The 11,414-nt window shown below is 30.9% G+C and overlaps 1 protein-coding gene and 1 long non-coding RNA gene across 2 annotated transcripts; one reads left to right on the forward strand and one right to left on the reverse strand.

Moving 5' to 3' along the window:
- The first annotated feature begins 3,330 nt into the window (after positions 1 to 3,330).
- Positions 3,331 to 5,104, forward strand: LOC115890329. The gene is made up of 4 exons (XR_004051623.1): positions 3,331 to 3,380; positions 3,435 to 3,537; positions 3,591 to 3,919; positions 4,003 to 5,104. It is a non-coding gene; the product is annotated as an uncharacterized LOC115890329 (long non-coding RNA).
- A 3,977-nt stretch (positions 5,105 to 9,081) lies between these two features.
- On the reverse strand, positions 9,082 to 10,383 carry LOC115890322 (probable 39S ribosomal protein L24, mitochondrial). The gene is made up of 3 exons (XM_030910497.1): positions 9,842 to 10,383; positions 9,541 to 9,757; positions 9,082 to 9,419 (listed from the first exon to the last, which is right to left on the reverse strand). The coding sequence occupies exons 1-3, from the start codon at positions 10,137 to 10,139 to the stop codon at positions 9,170 to 9,172; spliced, it is 765 nt and encodes a 254-aa protein (XP_030766357.1). The 5' UTR covers positions 10,140 to 10,383; the 3' UTR covers positions 9,082 to 9,169.
- Between the last annotated feature and the right edge of the window lie 1,031 nt (positions 10,384 to 11,414).

The following is an 11,414-nucleotide window of genomic DNA, read 5'->3' on the forward strand; positions in this document are numbered from 1 at the left end:
TAATCATTACCAAGAGCACCGTTTCTTTAAATTAATAATATAATGTGTAAAAACTTAACCACAATGGATCGTGGACTAGGCCTACAGGGGAAACGACGTTAAAAAAACCCGCCAAGTACACTACCTCACAGGTGGTGCGGAAATGTGTGCATATTATGAAAAATACAAGTTTTCCAACTTTTAAAACCGCCATATCTCAGGAATGGTGGTTCGTAAGAAAAAAGTAACCATTATTGTTGAAAATTTAATGGTCTACAACATTTGTTTAAGGTACTTTTCGATAGCGCTTACCGTTTGGAAGAAAAAAGCAAAAAAAACATATTTTTGATTTTTGACCTTGAACAATTTTTTTAGCAGACGTGGGAGGGGTGGGGATTTTTCAGATATCATTTATAATAGTGTATTTAAGACCTGTACCAATTTTCAGCTCTATGCGAATTATTGTTAATTGAAATGTCTATTTTGACTGGGGTAATAACAATAGGACCAAAGACGAAATTAAACTCAAATAACTTATCAGTTAATATTTTTACTTATTGACCTCTAATCAAAGCTCATTCCTACCTCTATATCTCTTGTAAAAAATATAATACGATCAAAAAAAACATCAGTTAGCTTAAAAATAAATATCGCTGTCATTTAATATACAGGGTGTCCCAATATTCCGTAGACATAGCACTACTAATGCTATTTTTGGAATCAAAATAAGTTCATTGTACACAATTTACCTCTATACAAAAGTGATTGGTTTATCCGATAAAGAGCATCAAACTTTAAAAAAATAAACACATTTTGTCAAATATTTTAAGAACCGTTATTCCGATTTGAATGAGGTTTTGGGTGTCTATGTTTTGCTAAGTGCTTTAACATTAGGCGTTCACAAAAATCAAGAAAAAATACGGAAAGGGTAAAAACTACCCCAACCAGCAGAAAATGCAAAAATGTGTTTACTTTTTTAAAGTTTGATGCCCTCTAGCGGACAAACTAAGCACTTTTGTATAGAGGTAAATTCCAATGAACTTATTTTGATTCCAAAAATACGTAGTAGTTCTATACCCAGTATCTACGGAATATTGGGACACCCTGTATAAAATTATATGGGGAATCTCATGGATCTTCATTTCCATTCCAATATTGCTGTTTCTTTTTCAACCATACAGGATGGCACCTCTCATACGCCGCGCCGCGGAGGCTCCAAGGAGAGCGACGGTTTGTATTGAAATGAAATTTTGTGAGCATATGTAGGTTAATTCAGAGCACTTTTTAAAAATATAGAGAATTCTACAGGGTGTCCCCAAAAAAAGTTTCATATGAAAGTTGTGTTTTTTGTAATAGAACACCCTATACCGGCTGCGTCTCAAAAGTGGCTCACCCCTATAACTTTTTTATTTTTTCAGATAAAAAAACCATTTGGTATGTTAGTACATGACATAAATTAGGATTGATTGAAGCATTCAATTGTTTTCAGTCACTTCCTGTATCACCGGAAATGACTACAACTTTTGATTTTTAAATGACAGCCTCGGTATTTTTTTACTTTATTCGATAGAAAATGACACTCTGAATCGATTGACATATCATATGTCAACTTTTGACATATTCGCTCAAAAACAAATTGTATTTTAAATTTTAACCTAAAGTGCCATGGCAGTGTTAAAAACACTAATTTTTAAGCCAGAAGCCTTGGAAAAATAGATTTGATTGTCTAATGTTTTTAGTGTCTTGTCCTGGCCGGTTAAAAGATGACCAAATCGTATTTTTAATCATATCCCAATTTTGTCAAATAGAACGAGGATGACTCATTAGCATATTTGAAAAAGGCATTTTTTTTAGGAATAATTTGATACCACACACTTGGTATTTCGAGTCAAATTGTCGTTATGAACCACACAATTTCAAATAAACCATATGCAAAAATGTCAAAAGTACAAAAGACATATGATATGTCATTCTATTCAAGGTCCTTTTCTATCAAATAAAATAAAAAATACCTAGGGTGCCATTTAAAAACCAAAAGTTGTAGTCATTTCCGGTGTGACCAAAAACAATTGAATATATCAATCAATCCTAATTTATGTCATATACTAACACACCAAAACTCGTTGTTATATCTGAAAAAATAAAAAAGTTATAGGGGGTGAGCCGCTTTTGAGACGCACCCGGTATAATAATTGATTTCCGGATTCTGGGAAAAAAATAAAGGTGAGTTTTATATGGCTAAAATCTAAGGTTTTTGACATATTTAACATTTTCTAAAAATAAGGAACAATTTTTAAATTACAACAAAAGCTCCCTAAATTAGAATTTACCCGGTATAGCCTAATATGTAATTAAATTAACTATTGTACTTTAAATCAAATTAAAACTTGATCCAAAAAGTTATACAGGGTGAGAGAAAATTAATATTGAACATTAGTGACCTTTAAAAGCATGTTACTTGTTTATTTTAAATGGAACACCCAGTATATTATTCAGATATTCAATGAAGAATTCATGTGAATGCAGTGTGCATTCACCAATTAATAGAATACTTAAATGCGCCTGATTTTATCTAGTCTGGATTTTTTATGGGGATATCTTAAAGATAGTGTTTACAAAATTCGACCAACTATTGTCGACAACATGAGAGAAATTATTGTAGCTGCTTTTCGAGACCATACATTACTTTCCCGTTTGCACCCGCCAATCAAAATCCGTTTAATTCCCAGTGCCCGATTTCGACCGAAAGGAGCCTTCGTGTAACATCGTATTTGAAAAGGTCCGCGCATGGTCCGCGCCATAGAATAACTAACTGAAGGTCCGCGCAGGTCCGCGCCGTTTTCGATCAGCTGACTGGGAAATTTTACAGTTCAAGTTGGTTAATTCGTTTAATTTAATACTCTGTGATTTAATATTTAATCTAATCCATATTTAATCGTTTGCTAGCCTTTCTGGGTGTTTGAACGATTTTATATACGGTCACTACTATTTTCCCGCCAATTTGTGTTTCATGCAAAGATATTAGTCTTGTTTTTATATATTATTATACATATTCAAGGATATTAGTGTGGTTTAATATCTTTTTAATAACTAATTTGTTGTGATTTTGGTGCTTTTCATCTTTATTTTATCATATTATAGGTGTAATTAAATATGGATTCGGCAAGGTATGTTATTTGTGCAGTTAGGGTTAGGATTAGTACATTTATTGTATTTTTTCCATAATTGTTTAATTAAGTACCATACATAATATGAATATTCAACAATCTGTTTTTTATTTTAGAAATCTTGAAGAGTTTACAACTTGGATGTCGCTGGATAATAAAGAAGTAAACTATGCTCGTCATGATGAGTGGAGAAGAGACTATTATATAACTGTAACAGAAGCAATTCTAAAGGTTGTAGACTTATTTATGTTATACAAATATTTCATTCTTAATAAAATTCATTCTTAGGATTTGTTAGTTCAATGCAGCAAACGTAATATGAAAACTGGAGGTAGTATTCGTATAAATGGGACCTGCCCTTCACGAATTTTAGTAAAAATAACTACAGATGGTAATCATGATATTTTTTGTGTCTAATACCTACCTAATGATTAAAAAATACAGGTCAAATTCAAGCCAAATTTTTCGAAACATGTGGGCCATACAGATGAGTTGAGAACAAAGCAATTGTCGAAGGTGGAACAAAGTATTATTGTGGGACAATTATCAGCAGGGGTATCAAATGACAGAATAATTCAAGATGCGAGAAAAAAACATTCAAAATAATAAAGTTGAGAGGATAAATTTAGTAACAAGAGGAGATTTGGCATATTTGATTCGCAAGTACAACATTGATAAGAAGAGAGATAATGATGATATGACAGCTACAGCCCTAAAAATTGAAAAATGGAATAAACAAGGAAATAACCATGTATTTTTATTTAAGAAAATTGGTAATTATATCAAATGTTGATTAGTGTTAATTAAAAGTTTTAAAAGAAGGTTATATTATTATAAGATGTTTATTTAATTTCAGGTGAAAATTATCCAGGTTTAAAAGATGAAGATTTTGCAGTGGGGTATATGAATGCTGTTATGGAAAAAAAGCTGCTGGATTTTAGTCGCATCATATGTATTGACGGCACCCATGGAACAAACAGGAAAAATTTTAATTTAACTGTTATTTGAATTAAGGATGAAAATAATTTAGGATTTCCAGTGGCGTTTTTGCTTCCCAACAGGTTGGATCAGATAATTCAAGAAGTTTTTTTAGGGCTCTTTTAACAAACTTAGGTAAACCAATTGATGCAGAATATATTATGAGCGACAATGACCCGAAATATTATGGGGGTGATGGTTATATAATTATTAGTAAATGGTTGTTACGTTAGGTTGTAATATAGTAAATTTAAAAATAACATTAATCAGTGTAGACACAGCAAAAAGAGGAAAATCCAGGGGAGAAAATTTATGTTTTGTGTTTCACCTTCACCATTTTTAATAAGTTTAATATAATTTTGTTTTTATGTATATATTAAGTTTTTATTTTTAGAATGGGTAGTGGTTATATAATTATTAGTAAATAGTTGTGGTTATTATTATTAAAAAGTTGTTTTGAAAGGTTCATGGCTCAGAATATAGTATATTTAAAAATAACATTAATCAGTGTAGACACAGCAAAAAGAGGAACATTCAGAGGCAAACATTATCCAGGGGAGAAAATATATGTTTTGTGTTTCACCTTCACCATTTTTAATAAGTTTTATATAATTATGTTATATAATTATTAGTAAATGGTTGTGGTTATTATTATTAAAAAAATGTTTTGAGAGGTTCATGGCTCAGAATATAGTAAATTTAAAAATAACATTAATCAGTGTAAACGCTGCATAGAGAGGAACAATCAGAAGCAAACATATTATTCAGAGAAGAAAATATATGTATTATTTTTCACTATTACGAGTAACTATTATTATACTCTTTAAAATATTATTTGTTATATCTCTGTACTTATTATATTTTGGGCTGACAAGGTTTGGTTTATAAATATATGTTTGAAATAATTTAGTTGTATAAATATCACTGTAGTTTGTATTCATGCCTTTATTACTAACAGAAATAAATTTTATTAACAAATTCTAATCTTGTGTTTTCACCCTCATTCATGCTAAGCCTATTTATGTATATTAACATTTTTGTTAATACATTATGGACCACAAAATAAATAATGTAAAGTTCTTTAACCAAAATGAAACATTACAAAATTTTTGCTATAAATGTAGGTAAATACAGTCTGTTCGGTATTATTATTAATCTAGGTTCTGCTGCCTACTTTAAAATTTAGAAATAAAAAACTTCTAATATAGATCTTAAAATTTACAGGAATTTGTTTTAAAATTATAAAGATATATATATATATATATATATATATATATATATATATATATATATATATATATATATATATATATATATATATATATATATATATATATATATATATATATATATATATATATATATATATAATATATATATATATAAAGGATTCTACAGCTCTGGCTGCCTTCCTTCCATCAACCGGGTCCTCCATTCGTCTCGATCATCCCATGTTCCCTCTCGTAGTCCTCTCCGATGCATAGACTCGTCCACTTCATCTCGCCATGATCTTCTTGGCCGCCCTCGCTTTCTTCTTCCAATCGGGCTCCACTCTGTCACTCTGTTAATCCATCTATTTTCCGCCCTTCTAACATGACCGTACCATACCAATCTTTTCGTTTCTATGTACTTTAAGACGTCGGTCTTTCTCCCCATTCTTCTTCTTATTTCCTCATTCGTGACTCGGTCTCTTCTGGTTAGTCCACAGCATCTTCTCCAATACATCATTTCGGTGGCCAGAATTTTTCTTTGGTTGTTTTTGTTTATGACCCATACTTCTGCTGCATATGTCATGATACTCTGAATAATTGTTTCATATATCAATGTTTTAGTCTTTTTCCTGATATTTCTATCCCAGATAACGGAGTGCAGTTGTTGTATACAGGATCTTGTCTGTCCAAGTCTGACATTTATATCTTCTTCCGTAGTTGCGTTTTTCGATAGTGTAAATCCCAGGTATTTAAAGTTATTGGTTCCCTTTATTTCCAGGTGGTCTTCTATTTGTAAATCAGCTGTATCTTCCTCTGTTGTCATGTACATGGTTTTCTTCAGGTTTATTTCTAGTCCTACTTTTTCATACTCTTCATTTAGCTTCCTGAGCATATAACTTAGATCTTCCTCATCCTGGGCCATCACCACCTGGTCATCTGCAAAGCAGAGCGTGTAAAGATGTTCATTTCTTAGAGGGATTCCCATACCTTCACATTTGCGTTTCCAGGTTGTCAGTGCATGTTCCAGAAATATTTTAAATAATGTTGGCGATGTTGGACATCCCTGGAGCAGCCCCTTCGATGTTGTTAAGCTGTTTACTATCTTGTTCCCTACTTTTATGTGTATTTTGTTGTTCCTATATAAAGTCTTCATTGCATTTGTGAGTGTTATCGGTATGTCCAGTCTTTCCATCGCTTTCCATAGTTCTTTCCTGGGTACAGTGTCATAGGCCTTCTTTAAATCGATGAATGCTAAGTGTACTGGTTTGTTCTTTGCTTTTTTTTTCTCCAATAATTGTTGGATCGTGTAAATATGATCTATGCATGATCTCCCTGCTGTAAAACCTGCTTGTTCTTCTCCGATTTTTCCTTGTATGTTCTGTTCTAATTTGTCTCTCAGTACTCTACCATATAGCCTCCCCATGGTTGCTATGACACTGATCCCTCGATAGTTATCGCACTGTCTTCTATCTCCTTTTTTGAAAATCGATGTTAGCTGTGCTTCCTTCCATTCGTCTGGTATGTTATGTCCATTTATTGCTTTCCCAAACATTCCATGTATGATTCTGAATAATTTTTCTGTGCCGCATTTTATGAGCTCTGGTGCGATGTCCCCTGGTCCTCCTGCTTTTTTGTTTTTTATTGTTTTAATTGCCTTTCGTATATCTTCTATTGTTATAGGTATATGTTGTGCTCTAGGTTGTCCCTCTTCTTCTTGTCTTTCCTCTATAAACTTTTGTCTTGTTTCCGTGAGTAAATCTTTGTAGTGATCTTTCCACTTCTCAGGTTCAATGTATGATATGTATGATCTTTCTTTCCTATCGGATCTCAATTCCTTAATCACTCTCCATGCTTCTGATCTTCTAGCTCCACCGATATATTGGTCCAAGTTCTGGCAGGTTTTTTCCCAATTTTCGTTTTTCTCTCTGTTTACCATCCCTTTAACGTCTCTGTTTTTTTCTCTATATTTTTTGTAGTCATCTTCATTCCTGGTACTCAGCCATTTATTGTACAGTTGTTTTTTACATTTAATTTCGTTAATCGTCGTTTCACTAAGATTGTATTCGAAAGGTCGTTGTTTTCCTTCTACTTCTCCGAGGGCTTCCATCCCTGCCTGTAGCATACTTTCTTTGATGTGCTGGTATGTGTCTTCCATGTTATCATCGTATCTAAATTCTATGAGTTTCTGGTCAAGTCTTGTTTGGTATAGATGTCGTGTGGATTCATCCTGTAATAATTGTATTTTTAGTGGTTTTCTTTTTTGTATTTCTATCGGTGTTCCTTCAATGTTGTTCGTTTTTCTATTCATCCAAGGGAATTATAAAGATACTGCAGAATCAAAAAAAGGCAACTCAAATATTGACACAAATTATTTGAAAAATCGCTGTATATAGTATCTCCTATAGGTATATCTAAAAGTAAATCGAACACACTCCTGATCTATACATAAACCAACATATTAATTATATGTAAACGAATAAAATAATGATTACCTCTAGGTATAGCTTTTTTAAATTGCACCCTCCCATTTTTCTGTATTTTAATGAAATAAAATATATAGTTATCTTTTGAAAAACAACAGTTCTACGTCAAACGTATTTTCATGGGAAATTTGTCCATTTTTTTAATTAATATTAAAATAAATACATTTTAAATTTCAGAATCTATTTTCTAAATTGCGCAAAAGTGTATAAAGCTATGGTATAAATAATCTCCTCATTTTCAAATAACGCGGGAAATTTGCTCCGCCCCAGTTGTGCTGAAACGATTTGATTGGCGGGTGCAAACGGGAAAGTAATGTATGGTCTTTTCGAGGTAGAATACAATCATTTTATGCAGTTAACGGAAAGAACGCATTTTGAGCATTTGATTTCATCTAGCTAATTTTTATCACATAGTTATAGGTTTATCTAGTTTTAATTCTGCAATAATTAAAATATGTTTTAAACGTGTATCTTTTTATTACCGTTGAGTATTTTACTCTACATTCTTTAATTGTTGTTAAATTAACAAAAGGTATATCACAGCCACCTAGATTTTTTAAATAATAAAGATCTACTGAAAATATCTAGAAAAATCTTTGAGGGGTAGGCAACCTTAATAATATTATGAAGATATATAAATTCCTCGTTGAACACGGGAATAGTACACTGGGTGTTCCATTTAAAATAATGGAGTAACTAGCTTTTAAAAGTGACTAATGTTCCATATTAATTTTGCTTCACCCTGTATAACTTTTCGGGTCAAATTTCAATTTGGTTAAACATACAATGGTTACTGTAATTAAATATCAGGCTATACAAGTTAAGTCATCAATTTCAAGGTCAACTAAAATTTAGGTAGCTGTTACCGAAATTTAAAATTTACTCTTCGTTTTCACAAAATGTGAAATGTCAAGATCCTTAGATTTTAGGTATATGCTTCTTTAATGAAACTCACCTTTATTTTTTTCCCAGAATCAGAAAATCAATTAATATAGAGGGTGTTCTATTAGAAAAAACACAACTTTAATGTGTAACTTTTTTTGGTTAGGTTAGGAGACACCCTGTATAATTCTATATATTTTTATAAAATGCTTTCAGTTAACCTACCATTCTCCTTGGAGCTTCCGCGGTGTATGAGGGGCGCCACCCTATATGGTATAAATAATATAAACTGTATATTTTATGTTTGAGATGCTCCTAAGGATGCTTAGATGAAAATAATAATAGTGATGTAATAAGGTAACTTAATTTTTAAATAAATCATCACATTTGGTATCACAAATAGATACCATTTAATAATAAACTAAACAAAAAAAATATAAAAATAAGTTACTATATTTATAATTAACATCTAATACCAATATGTCTTAAGGGGTATTCTGTCTTCTTTAATGCCCATTTTATCCATTATATCCATTTCAAATGTACACAATTTGGGTTCATATGTGACTTCAGTAACAGCATCTGAGGTTGTGTCTTTGGGTTGCTCCTTATATACAGCTTTTGATTTATAATCAACAGTTTCATCATTACTAGCTGGCATAGGAATTATTCTGCCAGTTCTTGTTGATACCCGGACTCGCTCACCTTCCTCTGTAAACCTATAAGTATTAAATTATCCATAAAATCAGAATATATCTTCTTTACCAAATGTTTCCTCTTTAAATTTTAATTAACTAGTTTAGATAGAAACAATAATCTCCAAAGTTGATTATTAATTACCTCCATTCTATTGAAGTAGAAGTCAAATCTGATGGATCAACCAAAGCTATTTCGTTAGTAACCAACAGAGGTTGTTCCTCCTGTATCCATACACCATCAAACTGTCTCTGCTTACTCTGTCCAATTTGTTTCAATTCACAATTTAATCCTTCAACAATAACCCAGTTTCTTTCCTCAAAGATTTGTTTAACAAACCCCTGCTTTCCTTTGTCTTTACCTTCAAATATAATTATTGTATCAAACATATTTAAGCGCTTATCCTTTTATTTATAACATGTTTAATATAAAATTAGAAACTTACCAACTAAAATTTCGACTCTATCACCTCGGAAAAAGCTCCATTCTTTTATAGGTTCCAGAAAAACTTTAGCTGGTACATCCCTGGGCCCATTTTCATTTTTAAATTGACCAGACCAAGGTCTTTGTACGCCAAAATTAAATTTCTTTTTTTGAACGACTGCGTTTGGTTTATATTGGATGCCTTTAGGGTTTCTCCAGTACACTTGTTCCATTGCTCTTTGTATGTATCGATCTGGTAAATTTGAATACCTCTTTGACCATTTTCCTATTCTACTTAAAAAGATATTTGAAATTCTCATAGCTTTTGTATTGTATTATCCACTTGATATTATTTTCCTTTGGTGGTGTAATATCTAAGGAAATTCAAATTTAAATCGGTACTAAAAACAGATCTCAAAATAATAAAATATATACGGCTGATGCACTGGTAAATAACTTGTTAGCACACTTGTTAGAAAAACACAAAAATGGGGTTAGATTGTTGGATGTTGGATCCAGGTTGGATCCTGGTTGGATCATATACGTATATGGGTTGGATCTATGGAGTCTTTTTAAGTTGGATCATAGATATTAAAAAGTAGGAATCTATCGCCGTTTTGTTATTGACTATTGAATACAGAGAGCACCACAGTCGAGTATTATAGAATACCAATTTTTGTAAATAGCAAATAATAAAGATTAAGATATAAACAAGGATTAGGTATATTTACAATAACAACCTGCATTTGTTTCAATACTTGGTAAATTGAAATAAAAATATTGGACTCAACATAACAATTATTGGATATTCAACGGATTAACGATATTTATTATCTCTACTTCTTTGATCTCTACTCATTGAAGTTTATAGACTACGGCATAGAGGTCGCCAGCATGCTGACACTCTTTTAGACACTCTATTTTAAGAGTAATGTCAAGGTTGCCAGATTGAAGTATTTTCTATCAAAATTGGGGTATCTTAATCCTTGGGTCTTGGGGAATTTTTTTGAGGACATTTTTTCTTGGGGTGGTTATTTTAATAATTTTTGAGAGACTTTATTTTAACCTGGGAGATAATATTACGGTAAAAGTTCGAGCTTACAGAAATTTTATACTCGTAATATGATATCAAACAATGCAGACTATTATTCTAACATTGTTATACACGGTGAGTCTTAATTAAATAGGTGCAGATATTTCAGGGGTAGTATATTTCGACCCCAGAAACACTTATGGTTTTTTTTTTCGCGAAAAAATAATCTTAAAAATTGGAATTTTTCAAAAATTTATGGGAGTTTTTTAATTTTTAGTTAAAAACATAATTTCTTTAAAGTTTTATTAGTTAAAAAATATATATATATATATATATATATATATATATATATATATATATATATATATATATATATATATATATATATATATATATATATATATATATATATATATATATATATATATATATATATATATATATATATATATATATATATATATATATAATACTGCTACTGATATATCATATGCTATATATATATATATATATATATATATATATATATATATGCTATATTATATATATATATATATATATA

The sequence above is a fragment of the Sitophilus oryzae genome, unplaced genomic scaffold (assembly GCF_002938485.1).
Source record: "Sitophilus oryzae breed Bouriz unplaced genomic scaffold, Soryzae_2.0 scaffold_860_pilon_pilon, whole genome shotgun sequence".
In the NCBI taxonomy this organism is placed as follows: Eukaryota; Metazoa; Arthropoda; class Insecta; order Coleoptera; family Curculionidae; genus Sitophilus; species Sitophilus oryzae.